This window comes from Eptesicus fuscus, chromosome 2 (assembly GCF_027574615.1).
Source record: "Eptesicus fuscus isolate TK198812 chromosome 2, DD_ASM_mEF_20220401, whole genome shotgun sequence".
Lineage (NCBI taxonomy): Eukaryota > Metazoa > Chordata > Mammalia > Chiroptera > Vespertilionidae > Eptesicus > Eptesicus fuscus.
This window is the reverse complement of record NC_072474.1, coordinates 110,076,986-110,101,476: the sequence shown is the minus strand read 5'-3', so window position 1 is coordinate 110,101,476 and position 24,491 is coordinate 110,076,986. Positions and strand designations below refer to the sequence as shown.

The 24,491-nt window shown below is 34.7% G+C and overlaps 1 protein-coding gene across 5 annotated transcripts in view; it reads right to left on the bottom strand.

The window, feature by feature from the left end:
- Positions 1-3,124: 3,124 nt before the first annotated feature.
- The window catches only part of FBXL5 (F-box and leucine rich repeat protein 5), a 33,276-nt gene continuing 11,909 nt past the window's right edge, over positions 3,125-24,491 (bottom strand). For 3 of the 5 annotated variants that reach the window (XM_054708055.1, XM_054708073.1, XM_054708070.1), the window contains 8 exons: positions 22,406-22,592; positions 20,413-20,595; positions 18,323-18,448; positions 14,748-14,896; positions 13,993-14,075; positions 12,408-13,130; positions 10,425-10,573; positions 3,125-3,918 (listed from right to left, as the gene is read on the bottom strand). In XM_054708055.1, coding sequence (XP_054564030.1) covers positions 3,842-3,918; positions 10,425-10,573; positions 12,408-13,130; positions 13,993-14,075; positions 14,748-14,896; positions 18,323-18,448; positions 20,413-20,595; positions 22,406-22,592 — 1,677 coding nt within the window. In that variant the 3' untranslated portion in view covers positions 3,125-3,841. Of the gene's footprint in view, positions 3,919-10,424; positions 10,574-10,715; positions 10,845-12,407; positions 13,131-13,992; positions 14,076-14,747; positions 14,897-18,322; positions 18,449-20,412; positions 20,596-22,405; positions 22,593-24,491 lie in introns of those variants that run through there. The other 2 variants (XR_008554467.1, XM_054708068.1) reach the window with 2 other exon arrangements.

Genomic DNA, 24,491 nt, shown 5'->3' with positions numbered 1-24,491 from the left:
TATGATTTTATCCTAATTGTTTTTCATTGCTAAGAAATCCTTATTAATAGACAATATATCTTCTCTTACTGCCTGTTGGTAGTGCTGAGTGTTCACAGCTGAGTAAGAAAACCTAGCAAGCAGTCTCAAACGGAGGCAGTATGCCTTGCTGGACACAGGATGAAGCTGGACATTTAATTCTAGTCACTGACTTAGTTGGTCTCCCCCAGCCCCCAATTCCTATTTTGAAGTAGTATTTCCATACCCCTGTGAATGGTATTTGGAGATGGGGCCTTTGGGAGATAACTGGGTCATGAGTGGAGCCCTTAAGATGGGATTGGTGCCTTTGTAAGACAGCAGAGAGCTTGCTCCACTCTAGGCCATGTGTGGATACAGTGTGAAGATGGCTGTCTGCAAACCAGAACGAGAGCCCTCACCAGAAACCGATCAGCCAGCACATTGACCATGGACTTCCCAGCCTCCAGAACTGTGAGAAATGTCACTCAAGTCCTTCAGTCTATGGCATTCTGTTATAGCAGCCCAAACTGACTAAGACAGACAATACACATACTATACTAAAGCCACTGAAGAGGATCAAAATGTACCCACAATAGAAACACACAAAGCAGACTTCTCAGCAGCACTATTGACAAGTCGGGCCATGTATTTGCTGGGGGCTGTCCTGTGCATTGTAGGATGTTTAGCAGCATCCATGCCTGCCTTTACCCACTAGAGTCCAGGTGCATCCCTCCCCTCTGCCAAATGGTGATAACCAAGAATGTTTCCAGACATTGCCGGGATGTTCTTTACGATATAAATGGGCTCCAGTTGTGAACAACTGATGTACCTGGAATAGGATCTCACTTCAAAACAAAGTCAGAGGGACCAAATTAAGGAAAAACGTTCACCTTTAGCTATATTCCCTTGTGCCTTCCTCTGTCAAATTATGTTACAGTGATGTGTTTACATGCCTCTGATACTGCTATGACCTCCTCAAGGGAGAGTTCAAGGACTGACCCTTAACAGTCATTATCAGTGTAACAACATAGACAGAATGGCATAGTGGTTAAGAGCATGAACTCTAGAGAAATCCTAGTTCTGCCACTACTGGCTGGGAATCTGTGGACAAGTTATTTAACTTGTTACTTATTTTCCCCACATAAAAGATGGTGGTAATTACATTACCTGTTTCATCACATTGCTGTAACACACAAGTCGGTACATGGAAAGTGGATAGTAGCTGACCCTCACACAACACAATGATTGGGGCACCAACTCCCCCCTCTCCCCCCAAAAAAATTCACATGTAACTTTTGACTTCCAAAAACCTTAGTTGTCCCTCGGTATTCCTGGGGTATTAGTTTGAGGGCAACCCCACAAATACCTAAGTCCAAATGTTCAAATCCCCTATATAAAATGGGGTACATCAATGCACAATTAGCATTTATAGACTCCCAAATAGGGATCAAAAATCCGAGGAATTTATTGAAAACAATCCATGTATAAGTGGACCCGGGCAGTTGAAACCCAAGATGTTCAAGGTTCAACTGTCCTTAGGGCACTGCCCAGCCTGAGCCTGATGTTTGTCAGAAACCACAAGGTACTTTACATTGTATTCTAAGAATGAAGTTTCAATAGTTCATTAAATCATTCCTAAAACCCAAGATAAATTTAAACTAAGTGTATTTAGTGTATCATTATTAACCATCCCCTTAAGTTAATTATGGAACAGCTACAATGTATAAAAATTAAATGCACACTGCTATCTTCCCATGCAATTGGAGGGAAGGTGGACAATAAAAAAGTTCCCACATGACCAGTGCTGACCTGAAGTCAGTTTGGTTCAAGCTTGCCAAGTCCTACTGAATGGTTTGCTAACATCAAGCAGCATAGGACAAAGCAAAAGGGAGGCACCTCAATTACCTGGAACCCCTGGGGAAATTAGCTGCTCAGATTAATTAATTTAAAAGGATAACAATTAGAGCCAAGTCCTGAAACACCATTTAATCATGATTTTTAAAAAGTATTTATCATAATTTCCCCCCAAAAAAACAGTATACTGTCTCCTGCTTATATGGGAGAGAAACTTCAGTGCTGCCTTGGTAACTCAGGGCATGGTTATAGATGAGTCATTTCACCATGCAGTTCACGTAACTACAGAGAAGACCAAGTACAGGGTTGGATGGCACTCACTGAAGAAAAGTTCTTATAGTTTGTTTTCTTGAAATAGTCCCTGATGTCAACTATTCAAATAAATTTTATTAAGCATTTAGAGAAATAAACATATAGTAACCATAAAACAGTCAACCTTACAAAATAAAACTTCTGACCCTGTAACTGTTCAATAAGCTCAGATTTCCTTTCAAGTCCTCTAAGGGAATCGGAGTAGCTTAGGCCAGACTAAAGGACAAAGCAAGGCATAAGCAGTACCACATAACTGCTTAAGTTTAAGAGCTACAAACTCAAAAAGAAAGATGGTCACCTTACACTAAGCTGCCCTGCAAGTAACTTGTGGTGGGTCCATCATTTATTTTGCAATTGTTAACAGGAATGGAATTTCAGAGTCATTCGATATCCACCCTTTAAAGCTGATCTTCCCTCAGGATATTTAATTCAAATGTTAGTGAAATTTACAAGCATGTGTGAATTCTCCTTATTTACATGCCCATCAAATGATTCTTCTTTCACCTTTAGAAAACAGTGTCTAAGATAAAGTTTTCTCTTAGCCTGAACTGAAACCTGTCTTCCTAAAGTTTGTTTCTCTCCTACACCTCCTATCCCCCAATAAAACCAACAATACCTGGGACCACAAACAGGACTACACGACTACTTCGTCTTTCACAGCGTTTCACCTATTTATTGACATAGAATTTCATATAGCGTTATATAAAATTGACTCAGCATGCACCTTTCTGAACTGTAGGTCTCCACTCCCATTACCTTTGCACACAGCAATTCAAATTTTGACTACGGTATAATTAATTAAAAATAAAAACACCAATTCAGCTCAACAAAATTAGATACCTGTCCCAAACTGCTTATCAAGTTCAGGATTTCATGGGAGCTAAAATATTTAGTCCTATTTTACCCCCAAGTAAACCTGCACTGAGATTTATAATGAAATCAAAACACAAAAGACACTTGATAAACTCCTCAAAGTAGATTTTATTTATACATTTCTTCAAATGATTGTAGAATTTTTAAAAATCCCTCCCAAATTTGACAATTTAGGAACAGTGGTAGGAACTAGGGTTCTTTGAAGAAAGCAAATACAAATAAATTGGTGCTTTGCTAGCTCACTGAGCAACTGCCAAGAAGCCAATTTATTCTATAATCTTAAAGAATCTTGTATGTGGGTATGTTTGAATTGGCCCTCTGAGAATTGTTCAAATAAAGGAAACATTATGGAAAGCAGGTTGGTTTCCAAAATGTGCCGTCTTTGAAAATAAAACTTCAGAAGTGTTTGTTTTGAAAGATCTGCAAAGCTTGGTACAGTGTTTATATAGAAAGAGAACCAAAAAGCCCCACTGAGTTTAAAACTCAAAATAATCTAAAAAATACTTTGAATGGCAAGGCATTAGTGACATTATTTTCAAAGCATTCAATTTAAAAGAAATCTGATAAAACTGTTCTCATCCTCATGAAAAGACCTAATCCCTTTCTAAAACAAAAATGTGATTTGCAAGAGATACAACACTGTACAATTCACTGGTAAATTTTAAGATTTCTGAGACTGTAAGGATAAGGCCAAAACAAGTCACACTCAAAAAGGATGGTTAACACAAGAAATGTGCTACAAGTAAAGTGCATGAAAGGAAGCCTGCTCAGCTAAATGAAGTAGACAAAGGTCAGAAGTCAAGGGTCATTCGCCAGAGCGGCAGCAGGCTCGAAAACCACACTGCAAATTCTGGCATCCGCTGGCGGTATCAGCATGAGGACCTGTATAAAAACAGAAAAGTGTGAAAGGAGGAATTTCTTAAGGATCACATAAAAATAATCTAGCTTTTATGAGAGAGCTTAAAACATTGATTTTTTTTTTTTTACCAGCAAGCAATGCATTTATAACATAGAAGTAAAATCTCACAATGAGTGTATAAAAATTTATTCTGACACAAACATTGCCAATAGTTTGACTTTAACTAATGTATCCTTCATGGCCCAAAAGCTAAAGGAAAGAAGGAAAATAATATTTTGGCAATATTCTTACAAAATAAAAATCTAAGAAGAAAAAGAGATAACCCACAGACAAGGCTGACAGACTAGCTTAACGGCTTTCTTATACTCTGAACATCCTTCCGGGAAATATAATAAAGGCAAATACAGCCTTATCTGTAATAGATCAGCTAAAGAATCTAATATTAAACAATTATAATAAACATTATATCCAAAAATTTTAAAAACTGTGTAAACATAGGTTTAACATGTTTATCATATTTTTATCTAACGTCTGCAGCCAAAATAAATCATATGATTGGGTTAAGTGAAATTATCTTCCAGAATTAAGTACATAATGAGTGGTTAACTAAATAAACATATTAATACATAAAAAATGTGATTCAATTACAACAGTAAAACACTTGTGGAATAGCTGACATTTTATCACAGTCACATTATGCTACTCAAACACTAGATAAAAAGACCATTAGGAAACACAGCTGTGAATTAGGGAATGTCAAAAAGAGGTATCATAGAACATATTCAAATGTTAATTACTTTGAATTAATCAGTTTCATAAAGGCAGGAAAATGTGGAAAAGGATGTCTTAACTAAATTGAAGCCTTTCAGTATATCTGCACTATGAACAAATAAAGAGTAGTTAATAGTTCTTTAATCATCAATCAGAACCAAAATATTTGCAATTGTGATATGTAAGGATCATAGGAAAAGTACATGAAATGTAATTTTATTATAGACTTTGTCAAAGGGTTATAATTGAAATATTTCAGTACTCTGGATTGACATCTAGCTTAACCAGAAACATATTTTAAATTAGCTTTGTTTTGTTTTTGAAAATAGCGACCTATTGTGAAAGGCCATAGTATGCTAATACCAACCTAAGAAAATAACTACTTGCAACTGGACAAGCAGCACACACTTATTTCCCAGAATTTACTTTTCCTCATATCCCTGAAATGGCATATACAAAATACAAAGGGCAAATTTCTTAGGCTTATAATCAATGAAGCATAATGTTCATATATTTCACTACTGAAATGATAATGTAAGTAAAAAAAGCAAATACTGAACTTTACAAACATGTGGAACTGCAATAGTTTATCATTTCATTTACTTTCACTTATGTTTAACTTTAGAATAGATGTGGTGCCTGGGGCATGGGGAGCAGGTATAAAAATGGGCAATGGTATATGAAAGATATCGGGCACAGGTTTATAATTGCTAAAGTCAGTTATACACAAATGCTCATTATATCAGTCCATATTCATAGGTTTAAATTTTTCTAAATCTAAATTTTTTTAAACCTAAAATTATTTCAAATATAAAACTGAATTACCACAAGCCCATTTTCATTTAACCAAAATTAAAATCTATTCTATTTTTAAAATGAGAAGTTGAATGTGTCAAAATTTAAAATTCACAAAGTAGGAATTTTGATAGGATTAGTTTCCCTTAAAATAAGACACAAGGTTAGTCATCTTAACCAAAATCAAAATCAAATTTCTTAGTACATATTATCAAGTATTAGAAATGCCCAGATAAGGAATCCTATAGTTTGAAATCCTTCTCCCACTGTCAATCTTTCACCTGGTTTTCCAGAAGCTGATACATTTTCAGCTTCTACATTATAACACCACCCAACCCTCCATGCCACCCCTTCTTGTCTTGCCTCACTATCCTCGCCCTCCTATGGTTACTCTCCTGCCTACCAATCACCCAGTGCCTTTCTTCAAAACCCAATCCCTGGTTAGGGCACATGCCTGGGTTGTAGGCTCGATCCCAGGTAGGGGCTGGAGACAACAAATTAAAGTTTCTCTCTGATCAATGTCTCTCTCTCTCTCTCTCTCTCTCTCTCTCTCTCTCTCTCTCTAGGGGCTGGAGACAACAAATTAAAGTTTCTCTCTGATCAATGTTTCTCTCTCTCTCTCTCTCTCTCTCTCTCTCTCTCTCTCTCTCTTTCTCTCTCTCTCTTCCCCCTCCCCCTTCCCTCTCTCTGAATAAAAACATATTAAAAAAAAAAAAGATCCAATCCATCGTCCTGCTCTGACACTTAGTACCTGTGATGAAAAGCTTGAACTGATGGGTTTGGCAAAAACGTATCTGATTATCATTTTCTCAGTATGTAATTCTATTCCAAATTTCTAAAAAAGGAGAAATAAAGAGACATGGAAACTTCATATAATTCTCCAAACTAAAATTCTTCCTAAAATACTTCACCACAATGCCTTTATAGTGAATTCAACAGTGACCTAGAAAAAAACATCATAAACAATGACTGAAAGCAATGAAAAGTGAGGTCTGCTACTGGTTTTCAAGGGAGAAAAGAAAGGGGAGCCTTTGGGAGCTAACTGGACTGAGGAAGCTATTCTAAAGATCCCTATCTTTCCAAATCCACACCGGTTTTTACCATCCACCCCAAAAGACAGAGGGGCCCAGCATCCTCAGTCTCCACACTGGGTCACTCTTTGCTCTTTTTTATTTTTTTTTTTTTTTTTTTATTTTTTTGCTGATGATTTCACCTTTATTCTTACTTTCATGGAAAATTGTTTAGACCCACTGGTGGTAAATCTCGCTGATAGTTTATGATATTTATGCCTAACTAATGTTAGCTGTGTATAATAGCACGTATTTATTTTCCTAAGTCTACACACCACTCTTTGCTCTTAAAAGCTACGGGATTGGTAGCAGGAATAGTAGTGAGAGAAAAAATTTGCTAGACAGTAACCTAATCCTATTGTCAACTTCTCCTTATTCATCACAAAACAAAGTTCTCACTCACACTGGTGTAAAATGTGCCCCTCCTTCAAATATTTTCACTAGAATATCTGTTTCAGTGGGATTCTAAGTGAACAGAGTAAATAGAGGGAATTAATATGTCAGTGTTTTCAATGTTAAGGTAGGAAGCGTATGGGAACGTAAACAATAACTGTAACAGTAACTGCAATCCCATCATAAGGTCAATGACAGAGCAGGTGTCTGGTCCTAACAATCCATCAAAGCGATGCCATCCATGAAGAGACTGTACGCTGTTGAGGGCCTAGAGCCGTGGTCCGCAAACTGCGGCTCGCGAGCCACGTGCGGCTCTTTGGCCCCTTGAGTGTGGCTCTTCCACAAAATACCACGGCCTGGGCGAGTCTATTTTGAAGAAGTGGCGTTAGAAGAAGGTTTAAGTTTAAAAATTTTGGCTCTCAAAAGAAATTTCAATTGTTGTACTGTTGATATTTGGCTCTGTTGACTAATGAGTTTGCCGACCACTGGCCTAGGGCAAAGCAAAAATGAGGACAACCACCATCTTTAACTTGGGTTAGTCTCATATTGTAGGAAAATGGTAGAGTAACAATTTCCAAAGCCTGGAAATAGTAAGCAATGTTAACAGTAAGACCTTTAAGCATCACAGAAGAACTGTTCAGAAAGGGAATAAATGGACAACAGAAAAAGTGAAGCAGCATTGGAAAAAAACATGACTACGGTATGTTATGTTAGCTGTAGTTATTTACCCAAACTTTTTATTGAGTGATTTGTTTTTCCTTGATATTAAACATCTTACTTATACTGTATATCTGCACTTACCTTCACTTACCTTTAATTCCTCTTTAACTTAAATTAGAAACATAAGAGAGCAAATCATCTGAGACTGTCACCTCCAAAACTATAATCTAATCTATCTTAATTCATAAATTAGACATATATTGAAATGCAAATCAATACAAAAAGTTTATGTACTATCATTGTTCAGAGTTCTAAAACTATGCAATTCCACTTAACACTTCTTAAATGACATCTTTTAAATATTATGGCTAAGAAGCCTTCTTTTATATTTAAATCTTAACTTTATCAATCAAATAAATTTAAATATGAAGAATCATTCAGAAGAATAAAAAATGGCATTTTATAGCAATGTTTAGTACAGTGTCTGTCTCCCAGTAGGTATTGTTTAAATATTTGATTGCTAAATTACCTTCCGCAAAATCTCTGCCTGTGCTTATGAAACAGATCATTCTCTTTTATTCATCACTTATTATTTAGATAATGAATATCACTTATTAGTATTTACTTCTTTTAGTTAGTAACCTGGTATTTATGCAAACTTTCTTTTGACAAAATACATTATAATTAAATGTTGCTCTCAAATATTTAAAACATTTGTCATCTAAGTATGTTCCTTATTGTTCTAAGATTATGTATAAGCATATTAGCTACTTTGAAAAATAATAATAAAAAGGGGCCCCCTAAGCAGTCACTATTTACTGTACAAGTTGGGCTATAGTGAAAGATACTGGACCATCGTGTCATCCTGCAATACTGGATGCAATGTAACTTTATTCTAACACTTTCTAGGTTGTCCGTGTCTAATTTTTAAGAAAAAGATTACATCAGAGCAGCTGGCTGGAATTCTGGAATACAAATTAACATGACAAGTCACCCTATTATCTTTAAAAGGTTTCAATTTCCCCACATCATGCTCCTTTTAAGAAGATGTAAAAAGATACTTAATATTAGATTATATAAGCACTGTTAATTTCCTTCCACATCTTTCAAAGTCAGATGCCTTCATTAAATTTCATTTATTGAAAATTACCACTCACTTATCAAAAAAAAAAAATCTAAAATTCAACCAAGAAATGTAGCAGTTCCTTCGGAACATTTTAAAATGTATATATTCAAAACCAGTTGAGATTAAAGGAATTTTAACATCCTAACAAAGAGCAAAATATTTTAAATATTTTATCCCATCATGTAAATTATTTCAAAAAGTTTATAAAATTACACACAAAAAGCAAGTAGGCAGATCATAAAAATGAACTGAGACCAATCTACCCCACCCCATAACTTCTATATGCCCAAATAAATTAGGTTGTGAGATTCATTCCCACAAGCATAACCTATGCTGAAATCATTATGGACAATTCCAGTGCAACATACATATGTTTTTCTTATAAAAATAATTGTTTATATTATATTTCATAGTATGTCCTATATTATGTACTTTAGGAAGTACAATACTGTACCTACAATAACATAACTGTACATTTAAAAATATCTCCCTTCTCAAACTCACTGCATCCATACAAGAGGCAAGTCCTTCACTATAGCAATCATACTTTGTTTTTGTACACTTGGCAGGTTGCAACTAAAATTTTCACCATTTCTTGATTATACACCAAAGGCAACAAAGAGCCAAGAAATGCTCCAACTTGGTGTTGCTATTTCAAGACATGAAAGGTCATCTCCTGCATCACCAATGTGATCCCAGAAATAAGAGAGCTGCTATCTCCTGTCTCTTCATATATATTTTAAGGAAAATAGCAGATTTGCTAACTTCTCTGCCTACTGGTATGTAATTAAAGAAGAGACCACTCCTCTAGCCTTCCTAGCTCCTGTCCATCGTTCTGCCTGAGAGAAACTCAGTTGATCTTCCCATCATCTTAAGATGAATCAGGCTCAGACAACAGTATATGGTGTAAAAAGACAGGTGCACAGGAGAATTTGAACCATCTAAATTTTTTCCAGTTATAAATACAGAAAGCTAAAATGTTTACTAATAATTGAAGAGCAGCTTTGTATGCTTCTGGGAATTTCAGTCTCTACGAGTGAATATCATCAAATGCTCAAAAGGGCACTGACTATACTTTGCAAAAGCATATGGAACAAGCCCAATGCAGGGTAGGGTTAGGCTTAAAAATCAAAACAAAAATTAAGATGTGTTTACCTGATGATTGTTAAAAGTAGGTTTAGGAATCAATCTTCAAAACACTATGAGAATTTTAGTCATGTCTAAAGCACCTCAGCCACTCTCACTACCTCCTGTCTTCCATGATCTGTTTGGAACCAAACCCAGGATCCCTGAGGAATTCACTTTACCAATGTCCTTTTCCTACTGCATTTTATAAACCTGTCCCACTAGAAAACTGTCTATCATGCCTAAGAAATCACTGTATCTAGAACATCAATACATCCAAATTGTTAATGAGTGCTATATCATTCTAGAGGAAGTACCCAAAACTTTATATGACTAAACTACCACAAACTCAAAAATATGCCAGAATGGATATTTGAAATATCTGTAAAACAAATTACTTTTAGAGAAGCTAATTAAGGAAAACGTGTAATTTTTAAAATTTTATCAAATATAAAGGACTAAATCTGAAAATAAAACAGTTTGGTAATTAGAATCTAGAAAACTAAACAGAAACCCTAAAAAAGATCCAAATTATTAAAAATTTTAAAATCAACTACTTCAAAATTATCTCATTGATAAAAGGCATTACCGTTAATGTTGTCACAGTAGTAAAAGTATTCATCATTTAGAGAAGGACATGCTGAAACCAAATCCTGCAGGCCTGCACCAGTTACAGTAAGACAACCAGAGAGATTAAGGTGCTCCAAATAAGGCAGCCCTCCTCCCAGAGTCAAAACCCTGCAAGAGAAGCAATCCAGCATTAGAATATGTTAATCTATGTAAACAAGTGTTCCATTCCAATGGCACACTGGGCCTCTATCAACAGACCTTTCCATTTGATAATGAGAAAAATTAAAAATTTCCATAAAACATAACTAACCTCATTCCTTAGGCAGGGATACATTGAACTGTGTGAGTGTTTGAATATAACTGAAATTAAGTTGGTTGTCAAAGTAGGCTGTTTTAAATTCTGTTAACTATATCTCCAAGGTAACAACTAAAAAAATAACTATAAAAAAATACAGAGAAGGGGAAAAAAGGGAATCAAATGGTACATTATATACATAATTTTAAATATAAATCAAACACTCCTATTAAAATGCAGAGATTAGCAGACTGGATTAAAAAAATATGATGCATCAATATGCTATCTATAAGAGACCTCACTTTAAATGCAAAAACACAAAAAGAGGTTAAATGTAAAAGTATGAGAAAACACAATCCATACAAAAAGTAACCAAAAGAGAGCCAGGTGGCTATCCTATTGTCAAACAACAGAGACCTAAAATTTTAAAAAAAGGTTACAAGAGACAAAGAAAAATATTACATATTGATATAAGGTTCACTAATCCAAGAAGATAGAACAATTATAAACCACACAAATACACACACACACACACACACACACACACACACAACTGAGATGAATAAAAACAAAAATACAACAAACCAAAGCTGCTGGGATGCAGCAAAAAGAGGGCCAAGAGCAAAATTTACTGTTGTAAACACCAACATTAAACATGAAGATCTTGAACCTAACTGAACACCTTAATAAATTAGAAAAAGAGCAAACATAAGCTAGTAAAGGAAAGAAATAATAAAGACTACAGCAAAATATTTTTTTAAATAGAGAATCAATCTATCTATCTATCTATCTATCTATCTATCTATCTATCTATCTATCTATAAAAGCCTAAGCAACTGAACGACTGAACGACCGGTCACTATGATGCATACTGACCACCAGGGAACAGACACTCAACGCAGGAGCTGCCCCTTGGTAGTCAGTGCACTCCCACAACAAACCTCCTGCGGCCAGCCAACCTCCCATGGTCCCTCCCCCTGCCGGCCGGCCCAGATCACCGGCCAGGCTGAGGGACCCCACTTGTGCACAAATTTGTGCACTGGGCCTCTAGTACAAAAATAATAAATAAATAAAAATCAATGAGAACAAAAATTGGTTCTTTGAAAAGGTCAATAAAATTGACAAACATTTTGTAAGACTGCCTAAGAAAAAAAGAAAGAGGGCTCAAATTATCAGTCAGAAATGAGAACTGGGACATTACTACCAATTTTACAGAAATAGAAAAGGTTATAAAATAGCACCATAAAAAATTATATGCCAACAAATTGTATAACCTGGAGAAAATACACAAATTCCCTAAAAACACAAGAAGTAGCAAATTGAGTTAAAAAAAGAAAATCAGAGCAGACCTATATAACAAGGAGACTGAATATGGTAGATATATTTTCTTCTCTATTACAAGTAAAAATTCTTATTTTATTCATGTTTATATCCACTAAAACATCACAGAAAATGTGTTGTAGGCATTTGCTAAATATTTATAAAACTTTTAAATTTATGTGCTTCCAATATATCTCAAAGTATTTGAACTGACTGAAATGAAACTTCATGCTGAAGTTATAATGTTCCAACACTTTAAAGTGAGACAAATCTTGGTTAACTCTTGGATAAACCAGCGAAAAGGCATGACACTTAGATTCAAAATTTATATTCCATTTGAGAATGAGAACATGTCCATTTCCTAATACTTAGCAATTGATTACTTACCTGAGACCATGGTCTGTGATCTGATAACACCCGGATAGACTGAGAAACAGAAGTACACGTCCAGTCTCTTGATCAGATTTTTCACTCCCAGAGTAGATTAAGTCCTTTTCCCTAAGCAAGCTAGTCCTTGATGCCTTTCCACACAATGCAGAAGACTCTGGGAGTGCTGACATAGTTCTTAGAGCTGTCCCTGTACAACAAAATGAATGACCACAATATGCAAAGGCTGGAGAAGCACACTGCTGCTGCCAACAGACACTAGTCCTTAGTCCAACAATATCTTTACTGTAACAGCCAGAGGAGGAACAACTCAAGTTGGATGCTGTTTCCATTACACAAAGACTTTCCACATTTCTATGTCTCCATTCAACAGCATCTTCAATATCAGCCAGGTCTTCAGCATCTAACATCCACACATAAGGAGAAGTGAAATTCTCAGCAGAAACAGGCTTATTAGTCCAGGGGTTTTCATTATCTATTTCTTCTCCAATAGCCTTGTTAGTTAAATCTTGCAAACAAGCATACTGTTTGGTGGACTGCATGTTAATGTCTTTATTTTTCCATGTAGTCGAAGTAATTTTGCTTGTAGACAAAAGGCCACTCTGATGAGATGTCAGAATTCCAAGAGCTCTAGAAATCTTCTCTAGAGCCACATCTGTGATTTTTTCACATCCAGACAGATCAAGATGCCGTAGACTCTGGCAGCATCCAAGCCAAGACCAACTATAATTAAGAAGGTACAAGACTATTAGTGGATATTGTTAAATTCTTCAAAAGCATTTGACTATATGTAAGTATATAAAAAACAAAAGAAAGACTTCAATATAATCAAACATTTACTGAATATATATTGTCAGGCACTATTTTAGATGCTAGAGATAAAAAAACACAATAAGGGAAATAAGAGTACTTAACCTAACAGAAGGTTAGGAAAGGAGAAGACCTAGTTTATTTTACTGAAAAGTAACCAGTAAATGAGAGCTTGTACACACATAAAAAAAAGAGAGAGTAACTAATGATTAATGCAGGAAGATCCAGAAGAAACAAGCTCTAGGAAATGGCAGAGCATTAGCTTTAGCCAGAGAAGAATACACCTCTCCCTCTGAAATGGAAAGAGAGGTGCTGATATAAATGCTAGGATAAAAAAAAAAAGGAAAGTGAAGAAGAGGGAGAAGGAAATTGGTAGCATCCAAAGAAGTAAAATCTGTGAAAAGTGTACCTTGAAAGAAGTGTTACAATTTCAGAATAAATATGAAGAATTGTACGAGGGAACCTTGCCAAATGTTACTAGGAACCAACTAAAATAGAAAACATCTTAAAAACAATAGAGCACAGCAAGGCTCAGAAGTCTAGACAAAGCGCAGGTTTATAAAAATGACAGGATGATGCAGACTGGAGTTTTGGATCAACTGGAACCTGACAAAAGGCAAAGAACTGGAGGTGCTATCAAATTACAACCATTTATCACTCAGAGTTGACAATAAAAAATAATAGTATGATTAAACTACAATTAGGCAAATAAGGAACTACAGAACAATTCTATAAATTCATAGTTATAAATCATAAATATTTAAAAACAACTAACCTGTCAAATGCAGCATCTGAAATGTCAGTTTGGGTAAGATCAAGATGCTCCAGATTAGGACAGAGCTCTAAAATCTGCCTCACCTAAAGGAGAAAAAAGTCACTATGAAGATCTACAGACTTTTCATTAGACAAGAGGCAGGTGACTTTTAGTAAGTGACATAGTCCAAAGGTTCTCAAACATTTGTGCATGGAAAAATCACTTCAAATCTGCATTGCCTGTTCATGGTGACCAGTGTCACCCCAATCAACTTAATACATATTTTTTAAAATCTGCATTGCCAATATATATGTTGGCTCAAACCCCAGAAAATCTGTTTTAGTAGCTGTGAGTTTAGACCCAGGAAATTTACATTTTTAAGGAATACCCAAGGAGATTCTGATGTAGGATGTCACAAGATACATTTTTATAAAACAGAGATTTAATCTCATTGGCCACCTGACCATGACTCACATACTATAATCATATAAAATTGAACTTCATCACTTAACATCTGTAAAACTAAATAAACTGTTTAACCTCTACTAGTCTCTGCATCCTTTTGTAGAATGTGTAGGCAATGATATCTATATGCGAAGATTAATGTGAGAACTGAAATGAAATCATGTAAACATCAGCAGTGTATGCCTACTCATGGGAAGGAACTCTCATGGGTAAGGTGTATTTTCTCCTTAATTAAACTCAGGAATAAACAAACCAAATTTAGATCATTGCTAGTTTTTGTTAATACCCAACTAGTGCTAATTTATACATACCATTTTGCTGGAAACTGCAGAGCTGTATGCTAATACTAGAGTTTTTACCGAAGTACCAACGTATGGCAGAACATTATGAATTAAGCCATGGAGTAAACGTTTTTCCATTTGTGCAATGCTGATAGCAATTGATTCCTCTGCAGACTCTTCTGTAAAATGAATTCAAAAGTCTAAGAACTTGATATACTAATTATAACTAGGCTACTCATGGCATCACCAACATTAAATATGAAATACTCTTAAACTCCCCTATGTATGCAAAGCAATTTAAATGGACAAAGTCTCACTCCCCAGGACTTAAATGTTTAACTGGTCTGGCTTCAATTAAAAAGAGGTAAAAGAAGAAAAATAAAAGATTTACAAGGAGAATGAAGGGAAGGTGTGTTTTTTTCATATACGGTATTTCAAGATTGAAGGTAATTTTGATATCAAGATAGACAGCAAAGGAAACAAAAAAAATAACTTCAGTTTCAGGCACTGAAAACAGTTTTAGAAAAAAAAACTTTGAATACTTGAAGAATATTAGGAGTTCTTTAAGAGAATATAGGACACCAAAAGAAAAATGAACCATAATAAAAGTAACATTAGTTATTTTACCCAAATAAAAGGGACATAGAGCTGGAAGAGATTTGAAACAATTAAGTTAGCCTGGTCATAATAAATCAAGCAAAGTAAAGTACCTTAGGGTTTTTAAGAAGTTAAAAATGAACATGGCTTTTGCTTTTTGCTTAATAATTTCTGCAGAACTTGGATGTTTAAAACAGGATGCACTACTGTAACAACAAACACAACAACAAAAAACTGCAAACTTCAATTTGATATAAGAAAAAAAACACTACAATAAAAAGAATAAACTAATAATTTTATCACCTTTCTCAGGGTCCTATTGTTATTATGCTTACCCGAAGACCTAGCTTAAATGTCTCTAAATAAAAACCAATTATATATATATATATACATATATATATATATATATATATATATACATATATATATATATCTCCTACCTAGTAATAGACAAATATGCAAATTGACCATACCTCTGACACACCCACAAGCCACGCCCACCATCCAATCAGAGCGAGAATGCAAATTAACCCAACCAAGATGGCTACAGCCACAGAGAGCAAGGTTTCCTAAGTAACAGAGGAAGCCAAGCTTTCCGCCTGGTCCCAGATTGGAGAGGGTACAGGCTGGGCTGAGGGACAACCCCCTTCCGTGCACGAATTTCGTGCACCGGGCCTCTAGTACACACACACACACACACACACACACACACACACACACACACATATACATTAACCGAATAAGTTAAGGAAGTATCATTAAAACAAACAAACGAAAAACAATGTAGCTGACAAAAGAAATATAAGTAGAAAGGACAAGTCTGAATTTGTAACTAATGGTTCCATGTTTACAGATATTATCCTAAATTCTTCCTTTAGCCAGACAAAATATATGGATAAAAAATGACTTTTAATTAAACCTATTTATTCTGCTATACTTTTATTCACAAATGAGTCTTCTTTCTGTTGCCCTCCCCATCTAAATGTGTATTGTTTACTATGAAATCTTAAAAAAAAATTAAACATACTACAAAGAACATTAACTTCTATACAAGACTGGTAAGGACAGCTAAGCTGAAAAAGTGCATATAAATGGCAGTTTAGTCTTAGATCCACTAAATAACTGAAAAGACGTATTATCTTAAAAAGGGCTTGACCTTACAGCCTTAATTTTTCCCTTTCAATACATAGGAAACAGCCTTCACTTTAGCTATCTTCAAAGGTTGAAGAGCAAACAGTTTGGTAAAGCCTTTAAAACTAAACATAAAGTTTTAAAGTTTTAAGCCTTTAAAACTAAAGCCTTTAAAACTAAATTAATTTTCTAGGACAGATAAATAAAGTTTTCCCTAAGGTGACATCTGCGTGAAGACCTTACATGCTTGAGGTCTTTGCTCAAATTTCTCAGGGGACCTTAATTAATCACTCTATTTAAAATCATAACTTCTTCTCTCTCTTCCTGGCACTCTTGCCTTTTTTATTTTTCTCCACAGCATTAGGAAACTATCTAATATAGTATATATTTTTGCCTGCATTTATTATCTGCCTACCCTCTCCAAATTTTATCCTAAACAAGGCCAGAAATTCCCCGCCCCCTATTTTGTTCACTATTAACCCCATGCTCAGGATAAGCACATCACCAAATCTAACTGGAATAGACCGCTTTCTCCCTTGTTCCTTATGTTGTACCTTGCAAATGCTCAAAACTATACCAAAATGTGGCACCTTCATTTCATAAAAATTAACTTGCTGCTGAAAGCTTAACTTTATAGTCCTTACTTTCCACATTTAGTTCTTTTGCCAGACAAGCTTACTATTTTTTAAGTGGACAACTTATAAATAAAAATTTCCTACAGGTTCAGTTTTACCAAGTAGAACAGTATCTTATCTGTTATTTTTTTACTATTTCATCATCTTTTAGTAATTATTATCTGAATAATATCTAAGACAAACTTTATGTTTTTCTCCTTTCCCAAATAGCATATTACTGCACCTCTATTAAAATGCAGTTTTCGCCCTAACTGGTTTGGCTCAATGGATAGAGCGTTGGCCTGCAGACTCAAGGGTCCCAGGTTCGATTCCGGTCAAGGGCATGTACCTTGGTTTCGGGCACATCCCCAGTGGGGCATGTGCAGGAGGCAGCTGATAGATGTTTCTCTCTCATTGATGTTTATAACTCTCTATCCCTCTCCCTACCTCTCTGTAAAAAGTCAATAAAATATATATTAAAAAATAAATAAATAAAATGCAGTTTTCATTATTTACATTGAATTAAGAATCATGTATTCTAAGTTCTCACCTCTGAGTACTTTAAGGGTAGAAAATAAAGTCTTATTCACCCATGAATTCTTCCAGTGCTTAATGAATGACTACACTAGTCCCTTAACCATTTGCAAAGAATTTTTACAGATTACTTTACAATTCTACAACCATGTGAGGCAAGCAGTATAACTATTTACAAATGCAAAATATAGGTTCATATAGGTGGGATAAATGGTGATGGAAGGAGACTTGACTTGGGGTGGTAAACATACAATATACAGATGATGTATTATAGAACTAATAATATAGTTATGTTAACCAATGTCACCCCAATAAAGTCAAGTAAAAACAGATTCAACAGCTTCATGCTCCTTCCTCTGGGCCACAGATGACTCAATAAATACTACTGAATGACCAAATGAGCACATTTAAAAACACACATTGTAAACTTCAAAGCATTATCATAAATGTACATTATTTCAATAAGAAGAATAACCAGCATTTTCTGATTAAGGTATTTAAATATAAAAACATACAAAACACAATCTTATACACACTAAAAAAATTACTTCAAACAGAATACATTTAAAATTTGCTGATTATTCCTTCAAATTTTAAAAAATAGTAGGCTTAAAAATAAGTTTCTGTAGAAAACACAAAATACATAAACATTACCATGTATTTACTCATTTAATATAATATTAATTATTAAAGCACCATGTAATAATTTTATTTCCAAACAGAGCTTACCAGATTCATCTATATCGGCATCTTCATCCCATTCCTGAAAAGCACGACTTTCATCCTTCCTACTTTTCACCCATTCCTCATCAGGTTCAGTATCAAGTTCAGTTGCAGGGCCACTATACCAGTCACCTATTTAACAAATAAACAAGAACAAAATAAGATTAGATTGACTACCATTACAAAAAAATAACCTATTTATAACAAAAATCTCTGCACACACATGAGCCCTAGGCAATGGGCCAGCTATTGTTAGAAATATTCAATTATGGCTAAAAAAATTACACTTAAATAAGCAAAGAATTCGATTTCAGACATGCTAAAGAGAACAATGAAAAATAATTATCAATAATCACTGAAAACCACCTAACTTTTTCCCCTATGGAGGCTTCACACTGGCTCTGGCAATATCTCCATTATAACGATAGCTAATAAACAAAAGGAAGCAAGACTTTCTGCTGAGTAGTGGATTAGTCAGCAATTCAGGAGGAGGTAGGAACTGAAGTAAACGGGTCAGATTAAGGTAAAGCAAGCCATAAATTTAAAGATCCTGGAGAATATACTGCATTTAAACTACATGATTGTGAAGTGAGAGACAATGCATAATTAATTTACTGAACTCCCCACATTACATCTAAATTATTAGATGTAATTTTCTCAACCTCAAGACTACTGATATTCTGGGCTAGGGAATTCTTGGTTGTGGGGATCTGTTCTACACATTGTAGGGTGTTTAGCAGCAACCCTGGCCTCCATCCACTGAAGACCAGTATGTAAATTCCCCCAGACTGGACAAACAAAAATGTCTCCAGAGACATACCAAAATGTCCCTCAAGGAGGGTAAAATCAATTCTGAGTGAGAACTACTGGAAACAAATACTATAAATGCATAAAAACCATTTCTATTGGAACTTTTTAAGCATATTGAAACAGAAAAAAACAAAAGAAACATTAATATCCACTTAACTTCACAGAAGTCTAGCATAGCATCATCACATTCGATCTTTTTATTAAACAGTACCTACATTATATATTAATTCCTAATAATTATTCATAATTAAAAACATAGCTAAGCAAAAAAAGCATTTAAAACATCCATATTTGTCTTGCTTGACTTTCATTATACTACAACTAATAGAAAAAATTATTCCACATAAAAAATAGTAATTCTAGATCATTTGGATCATACAAGCCCACCCACTACTCAAAAAATGTTCAATATAAAACTTACTAAAATCATATTCATAATTTAATTATGTGAGAAATATATATTTCCATGTCAAAGTGACAAATTACAGGAAACTAAGAATAATTTAATGTGAATTTTGAGGTTAATACTCATCTAGAAATTATTTTAATTCAGTGACAAAAAAATTACATGCAATAGTAGCTGTATTTATCCCATGACTGCATTATATGCTCATGAAAAGAAATTTTCTTTAATTGTTCACATGTAAAAAAGTAACTTAACACATGAATTAATATAAATTTTTAATTTACTGAATGAGGCATTACTAATCACACAAAAATCAAAAAATATGCTGGAGACAAAAACAGATTCAGTTATTTTGAGCTACTACCAAAAGGCAGCCATATAGCATCTCATCTTTATATTTAATTTAATTCATCCTGTATTTCTTAAATACACAAACAATCTAATTATTTAAAGCTGTTCTGACATCCTCTCAACTTGATTTCTAACTTTTTGTTATGGAAAATTCCAAAAATAATTTAAAAATAGGAAGAAATTGCATTAAAAAAGTAGCACAATGAATACCCATGTACTCATCACCTATCTTCAACAATGACCAAAATTTTGACAATTATTTTGCATTCTCTCCCCAACAATTTTCTCCTGATTGTTTTAAAGGAAATGGCACACATCACATAACTCACTCTAAAATGCATACAAAGAACACAATCTAACTATGACATCTACTTTTTACTTAACCTCTCAGTTTCCCAATTCTAGATGAGTATTAACCTCACTGGCCTTACTTATTAATGTCTATGAGTATTTCTTTTAAAAAACAAACAAACAAATAAAACACCAGACTGAAATATTTTTAAACAAACTAAAAGTCCCATTTACCTACCTCTGGCCCAATGAACAGGGTAAAGATGCTTCCAAAGCGATCCAGTCTTCGCCAGCTGAGACCATTTGGTGCTTACTTGACTGCATCGACATAATTCTTGAGGATTAAGATAACTGAAAATTGACAGCATTACCTCAGGAGGAAGATGGTTTATACCTGTGGATCGTTCTGACACCTCTGCTTCTGAAATAAAAGAGAAAGCTTTACCATTAGATGATATAAGAGTAAATGCAATAAGAAATTACAATCACATTTCTATAAATAAAATCAAGTGCCTAAAGTCCACTCCTTCCTGCTTGCAAGATGTGAAAAGGAAGTAACATGGATTAGAGGTAACATAGGGATGTTAAACTTGTTAAGAATCCGTAGGGTTAAACTATCATGGCTCAAATCATACTTCATCAGTGGGAGCTACAATAGCAAACACAGAATCGACTTCCTCTTACAAACTCGTCACAGAAAAAACAATACTCACTTTGTAGCATAAGCAGCATCATTTGAAAAAGAAATCCAACAGGTTATACAGCTTTAAATCAACAAGTGTGGAGTCAACTAGATTATGAGATCTCCTAGGCATTTTTAATGACACACACAAATCTCATAACATTTTCCATTCATGCATTATGACTCCTGTGAGTATCTTCCGAGTTTCCCTTCTTTTCACATTTCATATAAGAGTCTGTGGAATCTGAATTCTTTAACCTATAAATAATACCCTAATATACTTATATGTCTATATTTATGAGCCAGTTGAGACAACATAGTAAGTATTTCTAATGCTGACATACATTTATCAGGAATCTTTTGTCAGCAACTATTGTAGAAATTAGTCATTGGATGTCTAATTTCTTATAATATTAATTCAGTAGCAATTTTCGGCGGGGGGGAGCAAATTAGGTATACAATAAGGAATATAAAATATAAAAGATTCATTGCTGAAGTACTAGGAAGAATTTGAGGATTTTTTATGATTTGTCTTCACAAAAATATTGTAATGCTATGAACAAATTACTTACACCCTACTCTTTTTAAGTAACAAATATTTTTAAAATAATGCAGCTATAATTTGCTTTGAAGGAGTGGGAAAATTAAATGTAATAAGTGTGATGCTTTTAAATCCCATGTTATATACTACAATTAAACCAGACACAACAGGTCTTGGCTTGGTGTTTAAGGCCCAAGTTGAATTTCAGAGTGAAGCACACAAGCTTTATAGGTTTAATTATAGCTTAACCTACAAAAACATTTTTGTTTCAACATGCATCTCACCTACTTTGTTAAATAAAAATAACAGAAAAGGAACAATTTCAAAAAAATTTTATTCTATTTTAACAGAAATGTCACTGCTACTGCCCATCTAGAAGAATCAAAGGAATTTTTACTAACCTAAGGATGCCAATTTTTTAAAACGATGTTTTAAATGGCAAAGCTATCAAAGACAAATAAAAATAAAAAGGAGGAAGTAGTCTAAGAAAAAAGTAGGCATATTTTGCCCTGGCTGGTGTGGCTTAGTGAGTTGGGTGTTGTCCTGTGCACTGAAAGGCTGCCTCAAACCCAGTCAGGACACATGCCCAGGGTGTGGGCTCGATCCCCGGTGTGGGGCACGAGGCAGCCAATCAATGATTCTCTCTCATCATTGATGTTTCTATCTCTCTCTCCCTCTCCCTCTCTGAAATCAATACAAATCTTTGGATGATACTGCAAAAGTGCTCTGTATATGGTAGTTTTCAATAATTTTGATAGGCCAATTATTATTAGTTTATGTATATATCAATCCCTTTAAGAAATACAACATTCATGTGGCCCAAGTATATGAGATGCTAAATTATCAAAAAACACTAAGTTCTAAGATAGAAACTAATGTTTTCAATTAAATTTATACTTGAAATTAAATGACTTAAATTATTCCTCAAACAAAATCTAAAGTTCATATCAACAAAAGCAAATGGTCTTGAAACTAATAAATCACTTGCTATCTACAGATGAATCTCACCTTTATCTGACTTTTCATCCACAGAATATTTGAAAAACTTCTGTCGCTCCTCAGCTTGATTCCACAGGCTAAGACCTCTAAGGAGTTCTGCGGTATCCTTTTGAGAGCAATGTTGTGCAATCACTTTCTTTTTAATATCCTTAAGCTCTTCGTAGGTAAAATATTCCATTAACATGGGCTGAAAAACCTAAACAAAATAGTCATAAGGAAAGATGCTTATTTTATTTTACTCTACACCTTTTAAATTATCAATGGCCATAGTATTATGAGCATCTATTTCAAAGAGATAAAAATTTTAGCTGTTACCACCAAGTTAGTTTATCCAAAAATAATAGAGAAGAATATTAGCAAAAAGATCCTTCTCTCTATGAATTCTCTGGCTAAGTCAATCCCTAAACAATTTCAAATCATCAGAATGAGGTCTTCCTGTACAGAGCTTATCCAACCCTCTTCACTCTTCTCTAGAGTTAGACAGTTAGGTCAGTTAACTGCCTTCTGCTAATACAGTAACTGGCCTCTACCCACCCAAACAGGGCTCTAAATCCTAGGAGAATGGGGCCCAGCTCTACTGAGACTTTCAACCATTCAACATTACCTAGATTTCTTCTTCAAAATAGATGCTTAGTCCCAACTGCTCATTTATACAGTTAGAACCTTTAGAGATGGAGGGGTTTTTTTTTTATGGTTCTACAGATAATTTTGATGTGCATCACAGGTTAAAAAACACTGCTCTAGTAACTCTGTGGTTTCAAATGCTGGTTGCTTATGATGATAATTTGGGGAACCTTTTAAATATACCCATACCGACATCCCACCTGATCTAACTGGTCTAGAAAGGGCTTAAAAGTATTTTGTGTGGGTTTTTTAAAATACCAATCTGATTATAAAGTGAAGTAATAACGGATTTACAGCAGTTCTTTATCAAATATTTTCTCTATTCCTTACCCTGATATTCATCCCACTTTAGTTTTTTATTGTTTTGTTTTGTTGTGTGTGTTTTTTGTTTTTTTTTTAAGTGAGAGTAAGTTTATCAAAGCTTGAAACAGTGAGGCAAAGGAAGGGCCCCTGGAGACAGGATCTGGGGGTAAGCCCAGAACCAGCTGCCACCGCCCAGTGCTTCCCTGGGTGCAGGCTCGTCAGGACCCTTCCAGCTTAGGCTAGAAGAAGCAAAGCACACGCCTAAGGAAAGGGGGGCGAGGGTGTGCTCAAAGAAGTGTGCCCATCCCACTGCAGAGAAAGAAGAGAATGAGAAAGTATTTTGCTCTTCCGTTCAGTGATATCCTAATACATGTATACCAGGCATAAGATTGAAGTTTAACCATCTTTTAATTACTAAAATCCACTACTAAAAAAAGAACACTAAAAATTCTTTATTAGCCTGGAAATACAGGAGAAGTTTAAAGCATCCTCTAAAGGTTCTGAAAATGCATTAGGGCAGTGGTCGGCAAACTCATTAGTCAACAGAGCCAAATATCAACAGTACGACTGAAATTTCTTTTGAGAGCCAAATTTTTTAAACTTAAACTTCTTCTAACGTCATTTCTTCAAAATAGACTCGCCCAGGCAGTGGTATTTTGTGGAAGCGCCACACTCAAGGGGCCAAAGAGCCGCATGTGGCTCGCGAGCCGCGGTTTGCCGACCACTGCATTAGGTGACAAAAAAAGTTATGAACATTCAATATAGTGCCATCTTCATAATAAGAAAATAAATATTGAATAAATAAATTAAATAATTCATTCAATGAAAAGCAACAACCTTTCTGAGGTTTTAAAAAAAAAAGACTGCCTTTTTCTCTTCATTTCTGAAAGTAAACTGGAGGCTTATCTTCCTATATTATTTTGAAGAATCAAAGGGAAAATAACATTTATTTATTTATTTGTTTGTTTGTTTATTTATTTGTTTATCTTTCAAAATATAAGAGAAAGTTTATTTGGAAAGTCACAGAAGTAACAGAAGTGAGCCAGCAGGAATGTGTAGGCTCAGGAAACAAGTTATAGAGGCAGAATAAGGGTCCTAGGAGCTTAGGAGAGGGAAAGGCAAAGGTAACACCCCTGGGAGAAGAAAAGGGGGAAGAAGGCATGCGCGC